Genomic DNA, 23,327 nt, shown 5'->3' on the forward strand with positions numbered 1-23,327 from the left:
TAAAATCAGATTCAGACCAGTCATGTAGCTCCAAGTGCGCCAACGACACCTACTGGCACGTAACGGTTACTGCATGTACTCCAGCTCAAAATCAACCACAGGTAAAATTTAAAATTTGAAATATAAGTTATGAATTTACAATTTAAAAGGGCAAGATGACGAACAACTTAACCATCCAGGGTTTCAATAGCCTTTTTACTTATACCATGTATGAGGTTATGCAAGACTTATATGATTTCCCTCCTACATCATTATCTTTGAATCTGGGGATTAGTTTTGTCCTCCATAATTTCTCCTTAAAAACATGGTTTGATAATAGGGCCAAGAATGAGGCACTTTTAGAAATAATATAGTTTTTACAGACTGCCACTTATCAATTAAAAGAAAAATTCATAACTCTGGAGAAGGATACAAACAATTTGACTAACAAAACCCAGTCGAATGTGGAACTTTTAAAAATAATACAGTCTTTACAGACTGATAATAATCTACAACAAGAAAAATTCAACACTCTGAAGATGGATACAGCCAATTTGACAAACAAATCCCAGTCAACTTCATAGGGTTCTAAGACATTGTCTGAGAAAATTTGTACTGTTAAATGCATTCATTGGACTCTGTCAAAGGGTTATGGTAGATTAACTAATAAACTGTTTCTCCAGGAAGGTAATATGCATGTTATAAAAACTATGTCCAAGGATGAGACATTATCTCTACTGGACAGACTTTTTACTTCAACATTACAAATGAGACCTTGGGTGATTGCTCAGGTAGCCAATTGTCTCTGTCATATACTACTCACTTTGAAAGCTGTTTGATTGTACTTCCTACCTACTCAAATTATATTTTCTCCCTTCTCAAGCCTACAATGGGGTTGAAGATTAGATAGTTGTAGCTATCTTCCTCTTAAAACTTAGATGAGACTCTTTGGAATGGAATGTTTATAAACAAACATTTGTCATGTGTTCCTTGCTTAATATTGTTTATGTTGGTTTTAATTCTATTCTTAATATCTGTTCCTATTGTATATAGTTGAATTGGGTTTGGATCACTCTGTTTAGACAAAAGGAGGAGGTTATAGGGGAAGCTTTGTTAATCAATCATCTTTAAGAGGTGGATCCAAGGGTGAGGCATTGTAAGAGGAGGGCCTGCTTGTTCATCATGGCCACCCAGCTAGCTTATCCCCAAAATAATCACACAGAAACTATATAAATTAATTCACTACTTGGCCCATTAGCTCTAGATTCTTATAGGCTAATTCTTACATCTTAATTAACCAATTTCTATTAATCTGTATATCTCCATGTAGCAGTGACTTACTGGGTGAAATTTAGCACATCTATCTCCAGCGGTGGATCCATGGTGACCCCTGACTTTGCTTTCTTCCTCCCAGCATTCAGTTCTGTCTTCTCTGCCTACCTATGTTCTGCTCTATCATGCCAAGACAGTTTCTTTATTCATTAACCAATACAAACAACATACAGAGGGGACTCCCACATCACCTCCCCTTTTCTGTTTAAATAAAAAGGAAGGTTTTAACTTTAACATAGTAAAATTACATATAACAGGTATCAAGCAAGAATTACAGTTACAATATTTCTATTTACTTTATCTTTTATCATAACTAAGGAAAACTAGATCTGCAACTATCTATCTATTCTTCAAAACCATCAAAGACTCCAGAAGGATATAATATTACCTAAGTAAACAAGAAGTGCATTATAAACAACTTCTAGAACTCTAGACTTGACAGAGACATCTCACTGCCTGGACAGTCACCCAAAGTCCTCCTGTACAGTTGGGGCACCCATCTTCAACCTACAGACCCATAGTATCCAGCAGACTTTTCCATGAAACAGGAAACTTCTAAGATAGTATTGGCAGTTTGTCAGTCACTTTCTTCTGTGTCCTGCAGAATGTCTAGCAGACTCTTTCATGTAACAGAAATCCTGAAGAACCGTCTCACCTTTAGGCAAGTTCAGTAGTCATTTCTCTCTGAGTCCTGTATCCAGTTTATACAGCCAAGCAAGAGCAGTTTCTTGCCCAAATGGCTAACAAACTCCATAAGGAGCCTCTTCGATGACCATCTTCTTCTTGAAGTAGTTAGTGCTACCAGGAGCAGATGTGTCTCACTATCATGAAAAGTCTTAAGTTCTTAAACATTAAATTCCATATTCTGAAGGTCTCTGAAAGATTTGAAGAATACCAATCTAACTGATATATGTATATGTACATGTATATATATGAAAATACCTATCTAACTGATATATATATATATATATATATATATATATATATATATATATATATCCTAAGTATCATGACTACAATCTTGACTATTATAGACGACTATTAACCTATATTTCTTAATTATACATTACATTTTAAATGAACCACACAATCACAATACCTTAATCAAGAGCAGAAATATACATATAACAAAATTGACCTTAAATTTGTATCAATAAACCAAGATCCATAACAATACAATTTATGCATATTTATATCATATCCCCCTGTAAATGTAAAGTAGCATTCATAGACAATATTTGGGAATATGGGCATAGTTTTTTCCATACTACTTCCTACTATTTGGAGGTGTTGATAATTAGGTCTTTTATGCTATATCCCATGTATTAGGTTCTTCTCACTCAGCAGTTTGGTGAAGTAATTTTTTGAGGGTTTTCATGGCAACCTTTCAGGGAGCGTGGTCTATCAAACCATATTGGTCTATAAACAATCCACTGGTTCTCATCTTCTGTGAAAACAAAAGAAGAATCTCATTTCCAAAGCAACATATCCTTAGACCCAAATTTGGAAGTCATGATGCCTTTATAATATATATGTTGGTTTAGTTTAGCAGCCCATACAATGAAATGTCTCTTTGTACTTAACTCCTTCACAGTCAAAAAATTCAATATATAATATATATAATCCAGCCGGGCGATGGTGGCGCATGCCTTTAATCCCAGCACTTGGGAGGCAGAGGCAGGTGGATCTCTGTGAGTTCGAGACCAGCCTGGTCTACAGAGCTAGTTCCAGGACAGGCTCCAAAGCCACAGAGAAACCCTGTCTCTAAAAACCAATATATGAATTTTGATTTTTTCATGAATTTTTCATCTTTACATGGCTTATTTTTCTTTACTCCTTTTAATCTATGACTGTCCGTACTGTCTCTTTAAAGACTTTTTAAAAAATGATTTACTTTTCCAACTCTCTGTCTTCTTCTTCTTCTTCTTCTTCTTCTTCTTCTTCTTCTTCTTCTTCTTCTTCTCTCTCCCAAGGCTATGTACATTTATCCAACACTATGACTCATTTAAAGTTCTTTTATGTCTGCATTTGTCCTATTGTGAATCTAAATTTGTTTTCTGCCTAGGAATGTTTTTTAAGATGTTAAGCACTTCTTAAAAACTTAAGTTGTGTTATTGCTAGGTCAAATATGATAGTGCCTACCTACCCCACCAAGTCAAACAATGGTGGAGCCTCTTGAGCCTCTGAGCTGCTAGTGCCTCTGAGCTGTGTGCACCGCCCCACTTCTAGGCACACAGAGAGTCCACATTGCCATCAAGCAAGCCATAGCACTTTGCTCACAAACCCAATTCAAATGCTCTGTAGCCGGACCTCCTTCCTGAGTCAGAGGTTGCGCTGACAGCCTGGCACAGAAAGCCTGCATTTCAAAACAGCATGGCATTTTTTCTGCTGCTGCTTCTGCTGCTGGGTCAGGAAAATCTCTCTTAAAAGATCTGTGGCACAACACCAGCAAAGAGCAAAAATCTTTGTTAAACTCTGTATTTTTTTCTAGAATTACTTTTCAAGCTTTCTCAGGTTTTACCATGAAGTTAGTTGACCATGTTGGAGCGCCAATTGTAGGAGGAGGGCCTGCTTGTTCATCCCAGCTGCCCTGCTAGCTTACTGGGTAAAGTTCACAGCATCTGTCTCTGGCAGCTCCATGGCTTCTCTCTAACTCTGCCTTCCTCCTCCCATGCTAAAGGCAGGCTACTTTGGTATAAATGGACAAGAACTTGATGATTTGTATCCTATGATACAGTGATAGATACAGATAACAACACATGGATAGCATACGCATATTGTATGAAATGAAAGATTAATACCACCTCTGACAAAGAAGAGGTATACAAACCCAACAAGATACATATGATTAAGACCCGATCACCTAGTTTATGATTGCTAATTACTACTTTAATATTATATGAAGCAAATAACCCAGACTCTGAAAAATAAACATTATTTGTCCTCTTTATATGTGACTTGTACATTTTAATTTTTACATGTGTGTATATGTGTGTATATGTGGTAGATGTCATGATACAAAAAGGCAAATGTGAGAAGGGAAAAGAACTCTTGGGAAAATGGGGAGGAGAAAAAGGTGGAAATAGATTAGATATGAAATTAAAATGAAATGAGGGATCCTGGGATGAGGAAAGAGATAAGGGAGGGGGGAAGGCTAGAAGAGAGGACTCAAAGAGAAAAATCAGCAAATACAAAATATGTATGAAAATGCTATAACCAAACCCACTATATTCTGTTCTAGCAATTAAATGTAAAATAAAAAATAAAAATAATTCCAAAGTGAACCTGGCATACAAGACTGAAGAATTTTTTTACTCCATTGTATATACATTGTGGGCCTCCTTCAGACCATAATCTCTGGTGTCTTCAAAGATATCTTACTTTAAAGGGGAGACAAGTCAGCGAGACACTTGAAATCCGTGCAGTATCCACTTGTCTTTAGGGTGCTATGCATCACTAGCCCCAGTAATGGAGCTTTCTCACATGCCATAAATGGGAAAGTCCCACTGAAAACCTAAGTTGTTTCTGGAAAGAGGAGACCATTCAGCTAGAAAGCAAGGGAGTATAGATGTAGCATGAATTCTAATTGGTTTTAATGATAAAACTCTTGAGTGAAATATAGGGGTAAATGCTGAAATATGACAGAAGGAGAATAAATTCACATATTGAATAGATGATCCTGTCTCTAGGAATCCTTAGATTGAATGCTCTATCTATGATACCTAAGACTGCATCTGAGCACCTGCCTCCCCGCATCTTATATGCCTCTCTGCCCAGCTATATTACTTCCCATCTCCATGTCCCTACAACTGGGATTAAAGGTATGAGCAAACACCACTTGGCTGTTTCTCTTTTAGACTGATTCAATCTTGTGAATTCCAGGGTGGCCTAGAATGCACAGATATCCACATGCCTCTGTTTCCTGAGTACTGAAATTGATGGTGGACTAGAACAATCCCCAGAAAGGGGAGAGACAGGTCAAAAGGACAGAGCTCCAGGCACTGGACCCCGTTCTGAGCAGCTGCTAATGAAATGTGTGAGACAGTAGCCTGTGATGAACAAATGCTCATAGTACTGATCAGAAGCATGGAGGCAGGTGGTCTCCTGTGAGACCTTGTGAGGATGAGAACTTTGTAGATGTTGGTCTCTGCATTCTCATCTGTGTCTTTGGGGAGCTGGAACTATTTTGTGAGGTATCTGGATGATGGCGTAAATCACAAAACAATCCCACACCAGTTTGGATTAATAAAAGTTATGATTAATAAAATGGTTATTTATTTAAAAGGAAAAACTTACAGATCACTTTCCTAGACAACAGCCCTCAGCATGACCAGGAAAGGAGTCTAGTAGCCGGAAGCGGAGCCGGAAGCAAGAGAGCAAGCGCATGGCTACTGCTGCTTTTTAAAGCCAAAGGGACCACGCCCAAGTAGGCTGGTTTCTTAAAGGCTATTGACTGAAGGAGCAGGAGGAACTTCGACAGCACCTTCCCCTTTTGTTCAAGTAAGAGAGTTCTAAACCCAATACAAAACAATATACACTAGGAACAGATATTAAGTATAAGATTAGAATTACAATCAGCATAAACAATATTAAGCGAGAAACATATGCTAAATGTTTTAATAAATATTCTATCCTATGGAGTCTAAGTCTTGTATAGGAAATGGCTTGGCTAGATCATAAGAGGACAGTAACTGTGATTATCTAATCTTCAACCATATCGAAGGCCTGAGAAGGGAGATAATATTACTTGAAGAGGAAGGAAGTACAATCAAGTAGCTTCCAAAGCGAGCAATATATGACAGAGACAATTAGCTACGTGAGCAATCACCCAAAGTCTCATTTTGCAATGTTGATGCAACCAACTTTGGCTATGGCCTAGCGTAATTGACAGACCATTTTCAGAGGCAGAAACTTTTCAAAACTGTCTTATCCTATCTTGGCAAGATTTGAAATCCTGCTTACCCATTTCTGGATATCATGTAACTTATCAGTGGTTGAGGCATTGTCAGTCCTTGCCCAAAGGCCAGTTTTGCCAAGAAGAAAACAAGCTCCAACTGGAGTGTCTTTGGTGCTCAACATTCTCTCGGGAATATATTGGTGCTGTCAGAAGCAGTCATGTCTCATGTCAACAGAACCCTAAGTTATTTAAATGCCATGTTCCACAGAACCTTGAAGTAGTTGAAGATTACTTATCTAGACAGAATATAATCTCTATGTATCTAAGGAATCTAATTGATCTAACTCTGTGTACAGCAAGCATGAACAATTGACCTATAATAATTAATACCTGTATAACTTAAAGTTATAAGTTGACTTAAACTTCATGTCAGAATATTAAATAACCTGTAAACAAATGTGCAACCTGTAAATAAATGTGCAACATATGAGGACAATGACCTCAAAATGTAAATAATATATAAGTATCTCTCTAAGTAGGAGTAATACATAATTCAATATGAAAATATATCCTAAAAGTTGTATTGATGTACAAAATGTCCTAAACAGAGATAATAACATACATATATACAATCTGACAAAATAATTTTGTATAGGTGTACAAATAAACAAAAGTAACATATAATTTGAACTTATATCAATATACAAAAATTATACCAACATATATTATCCATGAAAAATAGCTCACAAGTATTCACTCTATTACCCACTATTACTATCCTGCCCCTTTTTAAAAACAAACATAGTTTTCACCCTAACCCTCTATCTAATACAAGTAATAGTCAATAACTCCTAAACAGTGTTCCCAACCCTATGAACAAACTTTTTGGGAATGGGGGCATCATCTTCTAGAATTACTTCCCGCTGTCATGGGGGTGATGTTCTCTTAATGGGATCCTGCAAAATTAAAGTGATGGTTAAGTTTCAAAATTACTGTCTAGTATAGTTGGAAATAATTTCCAAGCAGTCGATAGATAGGTTTCTTTGTTTGTTTGTTTGTTTGTTTGTTTGTTTCAAAGTTCTTATTTGGAGTCCTGGCCAGGATGTCATGAGAAAGTGCACCATTTCAGCAGCTGGTAGCCAAATAAAGAAGTGGTCTTATAGTAGCGCTGTCTGCATCATGCTGTCATCTCAACTAGGTAGAGTTGTTGATGTTGGGCCCTATCTTATTCCTGGAATCTTCAAAGATTACCGCAGGAAAAGGATCTATAGAAAAATCTATTGTTCATCATGAAAAATTTAAACATCATACATATATACATACATTCAATGAAGAATATGATATAGACAAAAAAGGCATGGAGAAAGTAAAAATTTTTCCTAAAGTCTTTCTTCTGTCCCATACCAGATGGCTCCTGATATGAGACAGAAACTCTGAATGTTTCTTTTAACAACATGCTTGGATTTAGAGAAGTACAGAGCCATTGTCCAACTCCAAAACCAGCTGAATATATTAATATATATATATATGTGTGTGTGTGTGCGTGCGTGTGTGTGTGTGTGTGTGTGTGTGTGTGTGTGTAAATGTAAGTGTAACCCATACCTGGATTCATAAACCATATTCTGTTTTCTAGATGGTTCAAACCATATTCTGTTTTCTAGATGCTTCTTAGTGGATAGTTATTTTTTCTTTTGTCAGAATTCAAACATCAAGGGTCTCTTGAATTTTTGATAATTTGTATTTTCCTGCAAAGATAAGAACATAACCCTACACTAACACTTATGAGCTTTGCTTACTACCTGTATGATAGTCACCATTGTGGATGTGATATCATTTCTCTTTTTCAAGAGTTCTCTCCTTTCCAAAGCGAATCTTTATTAATTTTGATGGTATCTATAATTTTTCTTCTCCTGTGGAAACAAGAGTGAACCCCCTTCCCCATTGTAGTACATCTCCTGGTTTCCATTGTGAGGTCAACACATCCTTGAAATATAGTGGTTGATTCAATTCAGAAGTTTTTTCCATTATCCAATGCCTCTCCCACTGCTGTTGTTCTTTTCTCATTAGCATTAAGAAAATTCAAGATTAATAAAGCATTATGCAATCTATTTCTGGGGATATTTTCCTTCACTTTCTGTTTGTTCAGCATATCCTTTATAGTACAATTTGTCCTTTCTATAACCACCTGAACTGTAGGATTATTTGATATACCTGTAATGTGCTGTTAATTCTCTGGGACTATTCAAATCTTTATCACCATCTAAGGTTTTGTTTGAACTATTAGATCAGGTGTTATCCCAACAGCTGGTTATAGACTGGAAATGTCTCTTAACAATCTTTGAAAGTCATTAAGAGTTTGTAACAAGTCTCTCCTAATTTGTGCCTTTTGTGTTCTAATTTTCTGTAAACCTATTTTGTAACCTAGGTAATTAACAGAATCTCCTCTTTGAATGTTTTCAGGAGCTATTTGTAATCCCCATTTAGGCAAGACTTTCTTTACTTCTTCAAACATCCTTTCTAAAGTATCTTTCTTTGAATCAAATAACAAAATGCCGTCCATGTAACGGTGAATTTTAGACTTAAGAAATTGCTTACAAATTATTTCCAATGGCTGATTTACAAAATATTGGCACAATGTGGAACTATTGAGCATCCCCTGTGGGAGGATAGTCCATTGATATCTCCTAGTAGGCTGAGAATTATTATAAGTAGGCACTGTGAAGGCAAATTTTTCTCTATCCTTTTCTTGTAAAGGTATAGTGAAAAAACAATCATTCAAATTAATAACTATAAGAGGCCTTTCTTTTGGTAATAGAGAAGGGAAAGGTATTCCAGATTGTAGAGGACCCATAGGTTGAATTACCTTGTTGACAGCTCTTAGATCTGTCACCATTCTCCATTTACCAGATATCTGTTTTTACAACAAACACAGGAGAATTCCAAAGGCTGGTTGATTCTTCAATATGGTGAGCATCTAGTTGCTCTTGTACCAGCTGTTCCAATGCCTGTAATTTATCGTCAGCTAGAGGCCACTGTTTGATCCATATTGGCTTCTCAGTTAACCATTTTAAAGGTAGGGGTGTTGGTACCTCTAAAGGTTGGCTAGTTGCTGTATGTTCTTGTACATCATGAATGGCTGGTGACCATTTTCCATAATACCTCATTATATGCTTCCTAGAATTATGAGTTCCTGGGACTGCAGGAGTGTTAATCTGGGTATTCCATTGCTGTAGTAGGTCATGGCCCCATAAATTTATTACAATATTGGCTATATATGGCCTTAGTCTTCCTATTTGCCCTTCAAGCCCTATGTATTCAACCCATCTCGTGCTTTGTTTTACACGAGATAGGGTTCCAATTCCCAGGAACTAAACAGACATCTACATCTTGAAGAGGCCAATTCAGATGCCAAGATTCTGCAGTAATGATACTTGCATCCGTACCTTCAATAAAAATGCCATTTATACAAACTCTTAGCTTTGGTCTTTGATTGTTAATAGAAGTCTGCCAAAATATATGTTTCCTCTGTCCTACTGGATTTTCTGACTCATCTTCCACATTTAACCCATCATTCAGACCAGTACTGCTTTTTACAGCAGGCACTGGATTTTTTAATTTTCTTGGTGAGACATGTTCTCCACTGTAATTGGGAATGACTAGGCCACTTTTGGCTTGGGGGCCTGTGATAAGCCCCTCAAGGAGTTTCCCAAAGGTATTAGGTTGCCTTGTCTGTCTGTTGTTGACCCGCATTCATTGGTTCAATGTTGTCCTTACTACACCTCTTACATATACCTGAAGGCTGAGGTCTCCCATTTTTGTCATTCTCAGAGGAGATATTATTCCTAGAAATTCCTTGCCTGCAATCCCTTTTCACATGTCCTAATTTACCACAATTAATACATTTGGCAGTTTGACATTTCCTCATTTCTTTGGAAATTGCTTCTCCTAACCAAGATTCATTATTATAGCCAAATGTCTCAACATTCATTGTATGGTGAATCCATTCATCCATAGGTGCTAATATAGACCTTAAAGTCCCAATTATCTTTTTACATTCTAAGTTTGCATTTTCAAAAGCCAGAGATTCAAGAATTATTTGACTAGCTTCTGGGTCGGTTGCTCCTATTTGCAGAGCCTTAACTAATCTTTGCAAAAAGTCAGTACAGGGTTCTCTCTGTCTCTGCTTAACCCCGGTATATGATTCAATCCTTTTCCCTGATTTTTGTATCCTATACTAAGCATTCAAGGCTGCTTTGTGGCATAGGGACAATACTTCTTTATCATAAAGAGTTGGGACCTGTGGATCAGCATATGCTCCTATGCCAAGAATTTAATATTGGGAGACCTCCACACCTTTTGCTCTTCCTTGCTGTTCCATATGTTTGGATTCTTCTCTGAAATAAATTCCAAACATCAAGAAAGGTACATCATCCAATACTGCAGACACTAACTGAGAGAAATCATGGCAAGTAGCTCTGACATTAAAAGCCCAAGTCCTTATCATGTCCTTAAAAAATGCAGAGTATAGCCATAATTAATGAGGACTTGCTTAATTTCTTTTATATCATTCATTCCTATTGGCATCCATCTACCTACTTTGGCTCCCTTTGAGCCTTTAGAAGTTGATGCTTTGTCAGTATAAATTACAGGGTATGATGCTAAAACCCTTGGTAAACCAGTTCTGACAGCTGGTAGTGACGTTGTATCCTGTCCTTGGGCTTTCTTACCCTGTTCGCCAGCTCCAATAGTTTCCTCAATCATTTCAAATATTTTATCATTGTCTCTTGTAAAGCCTGAATCTCTTGACCTGCATATGTTTCTAGTGATTTCACTAAGGTATCAATTTTTTGATCCACATTCTGCACTTGGATTCCAAGGTTTTAATGTTTCCCTTCAAAGGTAACATGTCCTTCTTGAACTTTTCTTGGATATCATGTAGATTGCCATCCTAGAGGAACATTCTGTCTGTTACATTATCAAAATTTTGTGGTAACTTCTAAATGTCAAATTCAACAGTATGAACCCTTTCAGGTAACTTCCTAGTACCTTTGAATATGGAATTGATTTTGCCTATCATAGTATCCACTTGTTCAGATAACCTCTGATTGTCAATAATTTTAATCCATTCAACTAGCTCTTCATTATTACTCTGTAAAAGATTGTATTGTTCCTAAGAGTGCCATATTCTTCCTTAATGATAGAATATAGAGAAGAAAACTGAAACCTAGTAGCCAGTAAATTGAGGTATCCCAATAGTCATATAAACCTCACATGAAATAATCCACTGTATTAGTAAAGAAAGCAGTAAAAGTTGCAATGGAAATGAAAATTGCCAAATTACCTATTATCCAGCAGGTGGCGTTGTTGCAGAGTTGCGCCTAGAACCAATGCAAAGGTGACAAAAACAGGGTCCTGTTTCAGTGTCTGCCTTAGTATTTGTTAAAGACTGGGAAATATGAGTTGCTCAACCAAGTAAATGTAATTAAATTAATTTCATACATGGAACCAGAAACCCAGAATCCAGGGGTAGAGAACAGCAACCGGAAACTGCTTATGCCTCCAAGTGACAAAGATTCGCCATGAGGGGTTGCAGCATTCGACAACCGGTTGTGCTCTGACTCATGCTGCTTAAGCACTGTGCTGCAAGGGGGACTTAAAAGCCACTCAGAAAAGAGCAAACCAAGCAGCCAGAGACTGTCTAGGCCTGTGAAGCTTGGGAGGTGTGGAGTTTAAATCCACATGAGGAGTCAAACAATAGGGTATGGAGGGACTTGAAGAAATCTGAGGCCTGTAAAGAAAAAATATAAAGAATTGCAGGAAGAAAAGCTACTGAGCAATATTCTGTGTTGAACTGCTGGCTCCATGAACAGACTGTGGCTGAGGGAGGGCTTGTGCCAAGCCAAGCTGATAGCAGACAGCCTAGCTGGGGGGGGGGCAGTTCTAAAACCAAATGTTGGGCACCAGATGATGCCATTAGTCACAAAACAACCCCACACCAGTTTGGAATTATGATTAATAAAAGGGTTATTTATTTAAATGGAAAAAACTTACAGATCACCATCCTAGACAACAGCCCTCTGCACAACCAGGAAAGGAGACTAGTAGCCAGAAGTGGAGCCAGAAGCAAGAGAACAAGCACATGGCTATTGCTGCTTTTTTTTTCTTTCTTTTTTTTTTTTTGGATTTTTGAGACAGGGTTTCTCTGTAGCTTTTGGTTCCTGTCCTGGAACTAGCTCTTGGAGACTAGGCTGGCCTTGAACTCACAGAGATCCGCCTGCCTCTGCCTCCCGAGTGCTGGGATTAAAGCCATGCACCACCATTGCCCGGCCTATTGCTGCTTTTTAGAGCCAAAGAGACCATGCCCAAGTGGGCTGGTATCTTAAAGGATATTGACTGAAGGAGCTGAAGGAGCTCCCACAGCACCTGGAGGTCTGGGGTCGCCTTATTGCAATAGGCAGAATGGAGTCTCCTCTCCACCTGTCACCATGTATATTCTGGTTAGGGGTGGAATGGGGACCACTTTGAGAGCTCTCAGAAAGAGAGATGGCCATAACACACTTTCAGAGTGGAGGTGAGCCCTTCAGGAAGCAAGAAATGGGCCCTTTGAAGAGAAGCAGACCCCTACAAGGCAGCCCTTGCCTGTGGACAGCCTAGACACAAGCAGGGCCCACATGAGCAAACAGGAACCATCTGGTTCTGTTACTGCTCTGCCTAGGCTCCAACTTCTAGAAGGCATTCACTGAGGAAAAGAGGGTCACTTAAATGACAGGGTGCAAGTAGATCCAGAGTGGACCCTGGAAGGCCGGCTGTGGTCAGCGGGTCCCCAGGAGCCTAGTGAAGTCAGTGTGGTGTGTGCTGCCCCAAACAGGGTTATCCTGTGGTAACTATCCTCTTTCCCTCCATGTGGACCATCAGCCTTCCCTCTTGGGGTCCACTTCTGAGGTCCCAGAGATGTGGAGACATGTGGCTTTCTCGGGCAATATGGACATAGGGTCTCTGAAGCCAAGCTGAATGGATGTGGGGGTCTCAGAAGCCCCAATGAATGGACATGGCCTCTCAGAAGCCCAGCCTAATGGACATGGGGTCTCAGAAGTCCAGCTGAATGGACGTGGGATCTCAGAAGCACAGCTGAAAGGATGTGGGGTCCTAGAAGCCCAGCTGAGGGGACCTGGGGTCTCAAAAGCCCAGCTGAATGGACGTGGGGTCTCAGAACCCCAACTGTGATAGAGGAAGGTCATTGGTTAAAAAAGAAACTGCTTGGCCTGATAAGTTAGAACATAGGTGGTTGGAGTAAACAGAACAGAATGCTGGGAGGAAGAGGAAGTGAGGCAGATGCCATGCCTCTGCTCTCCAAGTCAGACGCAATGAAGCTCTGACCCAAGAAGGACGTAGGCTAGAATTTCCCTGGTAATTCATCACCTTGTGGTGCTACACACATTAATAGAAATGGCCAAGCAGTGTTTATATGAATACAATTTGCGTGTTGCTATTTTGGGGCATAAGCTAGCCAGGTGGCTGGGGGCTGGGTGGCAGGAATGCAGCCCACAGGTCCTTCAACAGAATGGCACCCACATGGATAATTACATTCACAAAAAGCCTGAGAAAGCTTGGAAAAAATAGAGCAAAGCATGTTTTCTTGGTAGCAGCAGTTTCTAGGGTCTGCTCTGCTTGCTGTAGGCAAGCAAGTGCTCTTATCTAAGAGAGGCTTCCTGACTCAGCTTTAACTGCAAAATCTTGCAGCTCTTTTAAGAGGTCCTGCCATGAAACACTTGAACAGTGTTGATGAAAAGCTGAATGGTTGCCTTTCGGTTTTCAGCCATAGCAGGAAAAAAGCTGCGCTGTTTGAAAATGCTGGCTTTCTGGGCTGTCCTGCCAAGGCAAACTCTGACTCTTTCAGGCAGGCGGTCCCTGTGATTAAGCACACTGCTGCAGCTTGCTTGCTGGCAGGGACTTTGAAATGCCAAAGAGCTGTGGCAACAAAAATAGCTCCAGCGGTACCTCCACCATGAGGCTGGAAAGCTAAGTAATGGGCTAGATCCAGCCGCCAAAGTCACGGCTTTAATCCTACCCATATTGCTCAGTAATTTAAAGGCTCATGTGGTCAGAAAAAGAGAGAGAGATATAGTAAAGTGAGATTCAAAAAAACCCTTTAAATGATTTACAGAATGTTAAAAATAAATGCAGGCTAAAAGTTAAAGTTCTTAAAGTAAAAAACAAAAAAAGAGAGTAATTGGGTGTGGTGGTATACACCATTAATCCCAACACTTGGGAGGCAGAGGTAGATTGACCTCTGTGACTTCAAGGTGTGGTAGGACACATCTTTAATCCCAATGCCTGGGAGGCAGAGACAGAAGGATCTCTGAGAGTTCAAGGACAGCATGGTCTATGGAGTTATTCCAGGACAAAGATATACAAAGAACCTATATCAAAAAAAAGTAAAAATAAACGAAATAGAGGTTAAAATTAAACTGCACAAAGATGGAAAATACAGAGAATCTTGATACTGTATGCTATTATGCTCTCTTTGAATTGTTTGAATGCTGAAGAAGGAGCAATAGCTGCTAAAAGATATTTGTTTATAAATGCTGTTGAACTTACCCAAGATAGATATTTTGAAAATACCTTGACTTTAAAATTTGGATCTAAGGACATGATGCTTTGGGAAGGAGTTTCTTCTTTGTTTTCACAGAGGATGAGACCCTGTTTATTGCTTCTATCCCAATATGGTATGATAGACCATGCCCTCCTAAATGGTTGCTGTGAACACCTTCAAAAAATTACTTCACTCGACTGCTGACTGAGATGAATCTAGCACACAGGTTATACCATGAAAGACCCGAATAACAGCGCCCCCATTCAGCAGGGAGCAGTTTGGAGAGAAATAACTGCACCCATATTCCCAAATATTGTTTATAAATGTTCTTTTACATTTAAAGGGGGATATGATAGAGATATGAATAATTTGCATTGGTGTGGATTTTAAGGTCAATTTTGTTATATGTATTTCTGATATTGATTAAGGTATTGTGATTGTGTAGTTCATTTAAAAATGTAATGTATATAGGTTGTTGATGGATAATCATTGATAATATACAAGCTTGTAGTTATGTTAGATTTTCTAGATGTGCATAGATATAGTTCAGATAGGCATTCATCATATCTTTCAAAGACTACAGAATATGACATTTAATGTTTTAATTACTTAGGGCTTTTCATGACAACGGGACATGTCTGCTCCTGGCAGCACCAATCTACTTCAAGAGGACAATGGGCATTGAAGAAGATCCTTATGCAGTTTGATAGCCATTTGGGCAAGGAACTGTTCTTGGCTGGACTGTTGCATAAACTGGACACAGAGAACCTGCAGAGAGAGGACTGCTGAACTTGCCTAAAGGTGAGATGGTCTTTCGGGGTTCATGAAAGTGTCTGCAAGACATTCTGCAGGACAAAGCAGATAGTGACTGAACTGTCTTTGAAATTTCCTGCTTTGTGGAAATGTCTGCTGGAAACAATGGGCCTGTAGGCCGAAGATGGATGCCCCAATGGTACAGAGGAACTTTGGGTGACTGTCCAGGCAGCAAGATGTCTCTGTGATTTCTAGAGTTTTGGAAGTTGCTTACTTCTCATTTACTTAGGTTATATTATATCCTTCTGGAGTCTTTGATGGAGTTGAATAGATAATTATAGTTGTTTTCCTTTGTTATGATAAAAGATAAAGTATATGTAAATATTGTAACTGTAATTCTTGCTTTATACCTGTTTTGTTATATATATAATTTTGCTATGTTAAAGTTAAAGCCTTCATTTTTTGTTTAAACAGAAAAAGGGGAAATGATAGAGGAAGGTCATTGGTTAATAAAGAAACTGCTTGGCCTGACAGGTTAGAACATAGGTGGGTGGAATACACAGAAAGAATGCTGGGAGGAAGAAGAAGTGAGGCAGATGCCATGCCTCTGCTCTCCAGGACAGACACGATGAAGCTCCAACCCAAGAAGGATGTAGGCTAGAATCTCCTTGGTAAGTCACCACCTCGTGGTGCTACACACATTAATAGAAATGGCCAAGCAGTGTTTATATGAATACAATGTGTGTGTTGTTATTTTGGGGCATAAGCTAGCCAGGCGGCTGGGAGTTGGGTGGCAGGAACTAAGCCCACAGCTCCTACAACACAACTTCATGGACATGGGGGTCTCAGAAGCCCAGCTGAATGGACGTGGGGTCTCAGAAGCCCAGCTGAATGAACGTGGAGTCCCAGAAACCCATCTGAATGGACATGGGGTCTCAGAAGCCCAGCTGAATGGACGTGGGGTATCAGAAGCCCAGCTGAATGGACTGGGGTCTCAGAAGCCCAGCTGAATGGATATGGTGTCTCAGAAGCCCAGCTGAATGGACGTGGGTCGCAGAAGCCCAGATGAATGGAAGTTTAGTCTCAGAAGCCCAGCTGAATGGACGTGGGGTCCGAGAAGCCCAGCTGAATGGACGTGGAGTCTCAGAAGCCCATCTGAATGGACGTGGGGTCCGAGAAGCCCAGCTCAATGGATGTGGAGTCCCAGAAGCCCAGCTCAATGGACGTGGGGTCCCAGAAGCCCAGCTCAATAGACGTGGTGTCCCAGAAGCCCAGCTGAATGGATGTGGGGTCTCAGAAGCCCAGCTGAATGGACATGGTGTCCGAGAAGCCCAGCTGAATGGACATGGGGTCTCAGAAGCCCAGCTGAATGGATGTGGGGTCTCAGAAGCCCAGCTGAATGGACATGGTGTCCGAGAAGCCCAGCTAAATGGACATGGTGTCCAAGAAGCCCAGCTGAATGGACGTGGGGTCTCAGAAGCCAAGATGAATGGACGTGGGGTCTCAGAAGCCCAGCTGAATGGACGAGGGGTCTCAGAAGCCCAGCTGAATGGACGTGGGGTCTCAGAAGCCCCAACTGAATGGATGTGGGGTCCGAGAAGCCCAGCTGAATGGACGTGGGGTCTCAGAAGTCCAGCTGAATTGACGTGGTGTCCGAGAAGCCCAGCTGAATTGACGTGGTATCCGAGAAGCCCAGCTGAATTGACGTGGGGTCCCAGAAGCCACATCTGAAGCACACAGGCCTAGAGCATACAGGCTCGACTGTATGTGTTCACAGTCTTCCATCCAAGGTGAGAGCGACGGTGGGAAGAAGCCCCCTCAAGCTTTGGCAGCATCCACATCCGGGGACCTAGTGAGGCTCCGAGCCATTTTGTGAGGCTCCAGAAGGATCCAGCCAGGGTCGTCTTCCCACATCCGGGGACCTGGAAGGGCTCGGAGCCATCTTTCTTTGGGACCAGAAGGGTGTAGGCCACATCGCGCTCCAGGTATCCAGGCATTGAGGGTCTCACAGGCATTTTCTGAGAGCACTGAAGGGTGTGAGGGATGGACGAGGCGCCTCTGGCATCAGGATATGGGGGATTGGAGCCATTTTCCTAAGGGCCTAGAAGATTGAAGGGTGAGGGCCAAAGCGGGCTCCTTCTATCCGGGCCTGAGGGGCTTGGAGCCATTTTGTGAGGTTCCCGGGAGGGAGACCATCAGGCTGGGCTCCTACATCCGGGGACCTAGCAGGGCTCGGAGTCATTTTGTGAGGTTCCCGGGAGGGAGACCATTAGGCTGGGCTCCTTCCATCCGAGGCCTGGGGGACTTGGAGTCATTTTGTGAGGTTCCCGGGAGGGAGACCATCAGGCTGGGCTTCCTACATCCGGGGATGGGGGCTTGGAGTCATTTTGTGAGGTTCCCAAGAGGGAAACCATCAGGCTGGGCTTCCTACATCCGGGGATGGAGGCTTGGAGTCATTTTGTGAGGTTCCCGGGAGGGAGACCATCAGGCTGGGCTTCCTAGTGGGGCTCAGAGCCATTTTGTTAGGCTCCAGAAGGTCCCAGCCAGGCTCGACTTCCTACATCCGGGATCCGGGAAGGGCTTGGAGCCATCTTCCTTGGGGACCAGAAGGGTGTCTGGGCATTGAGGGTCTCACAGGCATTTTCTGAGGGCCCTGAAGGGTGTGAGGGATGGACGAGGCGCCTCCGGCATCAGGATATGGGGGTTTGGAGCCATTTTCCTAGGGCCTAGAAGGTTGAAGGGTGAGGGCCAAAGAGGGCTCCTTCTATCCGGGGCTGAGGGGCTTGGAGCCATTTTGTGAGGTTCCCGGGAGGGAGACCATCAGGCTGGGCTTCCTACATCCGGGGATGGGGGCTTGGAGTCATTTTGTGAGGTTCCCAGGAGGGAGACTATCAGGCTGGGTTTCCTATATCCGGGGATGGGGGCTTGGAGTCATTTTGTGAGGTTCCCGGAAGGGAGACCATCAGGCTGGGCTTCCTACATCCCGGGATGGGGGACTCAGAGCCATTTTGTGAGGTCCACAAGGACCCAGCCAGGCTCATCTTCCTACATCTGGGGACCTGGAAGGGCTCGAAGCCATCTTCCTTGGGGACCAGAAGGGTGTCCAGGCATTGATGGTCTCACAGGCATTTTCTGAGGGTACTGAAGGGTGTGAGGGATGGACGAAGCGCCGCCGGCATCAGGATATGGGGTTTTGGAGCCATTTTCTTAAGGGCCTAGAAGGTTGAAGGGTGAGGGCTAAAGCGGGCCCCTTCTATCCGGGGCTGAGGGGCTTGGAGTCATTTTGTGAGGTTCCGGAGAGGGAGACCATCAGGCTGGGCTCCTTCCATCTGTGGCCTGGGGGGCTTGGAGTCATTTTGTGAGGTTCCCGGGAGGGAGACCATCAGGCTGGGCTTACTACATCCGGGGCCTGGGGGGCTTGGAGCCATTTTGTGAGGTTCCCAAGAGGGAGACCATCAGGCTGGGCTTCCTACATCTGAGGCCTGGGGGACTTGGAGTCATTTTGTGAGGTTCCCAGGAGGGAGACCATCAGGCTGGGCTTCCTACATCTGGGGCCTGGGGGCATTTTGTGAGGTTCCCAGGAGGGAGACCATCAGGCATCTCATGCTGCATTGGGCACCTTTAGGCCAATGTCCTAATTTGTGGTGCCTGGGGTCAGTCAGAGGGCTCTTCCTGCTCCCTGGAATTGGGAGCCTGGAGCCATTTTGTGACCTGACTAGAAGCGTGAAGGCCATGCCATGTTTTCTGAGTGGAGATGAGCAGTTTCTGGGTCGTCAGAGGCCCCTTTAGAAGAGAAAGTTGTCAAACATGCTAGTGTTGAACCTTTGCTTAGCTTTGGAGTTGGCCTTAACTTTGGAGTTGGCTAGGAGCAAGTTCAAGAGTTGCCTAGACAGAAGCTCCTCTCATTTCCATGGTCAAAGTCAGTGGGGAAGAGTAGACAGGGGAAGAAGCTCCAGAGAGAGGGGCCTACAGAGTTTCTACTGTGTTCCGGTAGTGAGCACTGCAACAAATGAGGGCCCAGTTGCCCTAAAAGCATTGAACTAAGTCAGTCACTGTAGACAAAGGAGTGATGTTTTTCTCCTCTTTGGTTTGTTGTTCTGTTTCTTGAGACAGGGTTCCTTGGTGTGAGATTGGGCTGTCCTGGAACCAGCTGAGTCGACCAGGCTGGCCTCGAAGTCAGGGAGGTCTGCCTGCCTCAGCCTCGCTAGTGTCGGGGTGAAAGGTTTGTGCCACCACCACCTCCGCTCCTCTCAAAGGAGTGACTTTTAAGAGGTCCGGTTAACCTGACACTGGCTTTGCATTCAGCATGTCTGTGGGACCCTACTGGACTGAAGAAATGTGCTCTGCCTAGAAGGTACCCAGATGGTATTTCCACTGTGGTGCACCTGGAGGAATTAAACTGTTTCCCCCTCCTTCCTCCTTGTATGCGCTGTGCCGTTCCTTCTACTGCACTCTGTGAAGGAGGAGGGGGATTTGTCCTAGGATAAGGCCTCAGAGATGTAGTGGGAAGGATCCAGGGCCATCAAGGAGGAAACAGTCAGACCTCTGATATAAGACATATAAAAGCAGCCCTTGCTGTCAGCACAGACTAGCTATGGTGTCGACTGTGGAACGCAGGTGTCACCTCTGACTTGGGGTTGAGGGGATGAGGTGGACGCTCACAAGTGGCTTGGACCTGAAAGATGGATCTGAGAGTCAGGAAGGGCATTGTGAGGAACAAGGAGGAAGGAAACTTCAGAATGTGTGAGAAAATGCAGGGCCTGCCCCCTTTGTCCGTCTTGAGCAGTCGGGGCCCTGGCATATCCAGAGTCGAGACAAATTCACATCTGTGTCCTTTCTCAAGGCTGTGAGCCTTTTCAGCGTCGGGGACCACCACAGCCCAGAGGGGAGCAGGCCTGATCGCCAGAGGTGATATTCATTTTCCATCAGGACTCCAGGTGAGCTGTCACGGTCGGAAATGAACATGCAAAGAGGGCCCTGTTCCCCAAACAAGAAGATTTCATAAAGCATGGGCACCCCTCTTCTCATGCGGGGGGGTGGGGGGTGGGGGTGGGGGGATGGGTGGGAGGGTGCGAGTGGGGTCTTCTGTGCCTGGCTTCTTGGACTGCATGACTTGGGTTGAGAATTCTACCGGGAATGATGATTTTGTTCCTAGGGTTGATATCAGATCAGCAGTGGCAGCCACGTCTGGAGAGCAGCGGGATTCTGCAGAGTGTGGGCCTCCCCTGAGGACTGAATCTGAAGGGAAGAGCCAAAGGTCCTCATTCGCTGGGTACGACCCGGATTCGATGCCCAGGGGGACCAAGGGTTTGCATACTTCAGCGCGCTAGAGTCCTTGTAGAGGTGGGAGCCCTGTAGAGATGAGCCCTGAACACATGGCCATCATGGCTGTTCCCCCACAGGAGTTGATGAGCTGTGCCACCAGCTCTTTTCTCCTGAGAGGATGGTTATAGGGCCGCCAGGTATGGAACTTCACCGGAGCAGGAGACCTTGTCTGAGCCGAGTTCTTGGTTAAGTCAGCCCCTGGGAAGTTCCAGGAAAGGATCCCAGGAGGCAAGTGAAGGAGACAGTGGTCCCTCCAAGGACTTCCCTGAAGCCCTGTCTCACAGACAGTCCTGGGAGGGGCTGCAGGGCTGAGTCTTCTGCCCTGGTTCCAGGGAATAGTCTAAGGGAGCTGAGGTGCCTGCTAAGAGCACCTTGGCCTGGGTCATCAGAGGGAGGCTCGGGTCTGTGAGGAATCATGGTGAGAGTTGAGAGAGTCCCATTAGCCAAAGACAGAGAGTACTGCCTACCTACCTGCCTTCCTGATGGCTGTGGGAAAATGGAGACTTTCTTCCCCTCTCCCATTCTTCTTTCTTTCTTATAGGCATAGTCTCTTGCCTTAAAGACATGGGACCCAGGGGTCACGGGGAAGCTCCTGGAACAAGCCATTGGTATAGGTGAGAATCGGGCTGGTAGACTGTTCTAGACCAAATGAGTCACACTGAATCAACCTAGCTCTTTTAGCCCTCTTAACTTCTGCCCCCACAAACGGGTGTCAGGAGGTCTAAGGTGTCCTCACTGCCTTCTGTTCCTCTCAGAGACACAGAAACTTGTTTTGAGACTTTACACGAGAAGAAGCACACACCTGGGGAGCTTCCAGCCTCTCAGAGGCACAAGCAGTACCAGAGTACTTTGGCCATAAGTGCACTCCCCAGGCAAAATCCTGTGACAGGTGCTTTTTGAGAGTTGCCCAGGGAATAACTGTCAGAGTCCTCTCATCCTCTCCCTTCCTCCCCCAGGTCTGTGAGTCTTCATCTCTGTGAACCGCACCTGCCTGTCCTGCCTGTGTTCCCAAGGGAACTCAGCATGGATCCTACCAAGACCAGCCAGGGCCTCCACCTCCCTGACAGCGCTCAATCCCAAAGGGAGGCAAGAGGTCTGGTGGGAGCCCAGGTCCCCATATCCGAGGCAGGGGAGGAGGAGGCCACTGCCACCACCTCGGGGTGTGTGTTTCTTGGAGGAATGCTGAGTTCTCCCCACAGTGCTCAGAGAGCCTCTTCTCCCACCGCCATGGGCTTCATTGCAGTGGCACCGTCTGCTCAGGCCTCTGGCAATCAAGCTAGCCATGTGGTTAACCCCGAGTCTCCACTGCAGAATGGGCTCAATAGCAAGAGTGTGGATTTGGTTCTCTTCCTTCTCCTCAAGTACAGGAGGAAGGAGATAATGACTAGGGCAGAAATTCTGCACATGGTCATCGGAGATCATGAGGCACACTATTCCGTGATCTTTACGAAGGCCGCTGACTGCATGCGGCTGATGTTTGGCCTTGAGATAATAGAAAATAACCCCCTTGGGAACCCCCTTGTCCACTCTTACTCTCTTGTCCATGCTCTTGGGATCACCTATGATGGGATGCAGCATGGTTTCCCAGGCATACCCAAGACAGGCCTGGTAATAGTCATACTGTGCATCATCTTCATAGAGGACGACTGTGTCAGTGAGGAGGTGTTGTGGCGTATATTGAATAGGATGGGGCTCTATGCTGGGAGGGATCATTTCTTGTGCGGGGAGCCCAGGAGACTCATCACTGAACATTTTGTGCAGGAAGGGTATCTGGAGTACAGGCTGGTGCCAGATAGTGATCCTCCCAGCCATGAGTTCCTGTGGGGCCCGAGAGCCCATGCTGAAACCACCAAGGTGGAAGTCTTCAAGTTTTTTTGCCAGAGTTGTTAAGCAGGATCCCATATCGTACGTTTTCCCTATGCAGAGAGATGAGATTGAGAGGTGTGAGGCCACGATCCCCCAAACAGTGGCACTCCTGCCCTGACCAGCACACATTCTAGTGCACTGGCAATTTCCAACCAACATCAGGTTGGGCGGAGTCACATCTAAGAGCTGTACCCTCATTGAAGTGCAGGTCGGAGAAGTTGGGAACCTTTTCTTCTTGTTGTTCTGACTGGGTGATTTGGGCATTCTTGGTATTTCAAAATGTTGCTACTTTTACTGCAAGGTTCATTAGGTGGAGATGTTTTCCTTTTACAAATGGAATTAGGAAAGCATGTATTGTTTATGCTGATTAGGAGAATTTTATCATTCTGTAAACACTTGAGAATGACTCATATTTAACTTGTAACATGTTTCAAGATACTGTGGCATTCTAATTGGGATTACCCACTCAATCTGAATGAACTTGGGATTTTCATGAAACAAAGAATAAAGTTATTTTTGATTGCCTTATTAGTTTAAGCTTCCTGTTCTTGTTTGCTAGTGAAAATGAGAGTTAAAGTAAGG

General features: G+C 43.4%; 1 protein-coding gene and 1 pseudogene across 1 annotated transcript; both read left to right on the forward strand.

The window, feature by feature from the left end:
- Positions 1-4,085: 4,085 nt before the first annotated feature.
- Positions 4,086-4,204, forward strand: LOC121440510 (annotated as a pseudogene).
- A 17,698-nt stretch (positions 4,205-21,902) lies between these two features.
- LOC121440408 (melanoma-associated antigen 10-like) lies at positions 21,903-22,769 on the forward strand. The gene has a single exon (XM_041641173.1). The coding sequence runs from the start codon at positions 21,903-21,905 to the stop codon at positions 22,767-22,769; it is 867 nt and encodes a 288-aa protein (XP_041497107.1).
- Positions 22,770-23,327: the final 558 nt, after the last annotated feature.

Source organism: Microtus oregoni, unplaced genomic scaffold (genome assembly GCF_018167655.1).
Source record: "Microtus oregoni isolate MIOR12 unplaced genomic scaffold, Mior012 000067F_ref0000223, whole genome shotgun sequence".
Classification (NCBI taxonomy): Eukaryota; Metazoa; Chordata; class Mammalia; order Rodentia; family Cricetidae; genus Microtus; species Microtus oregoni.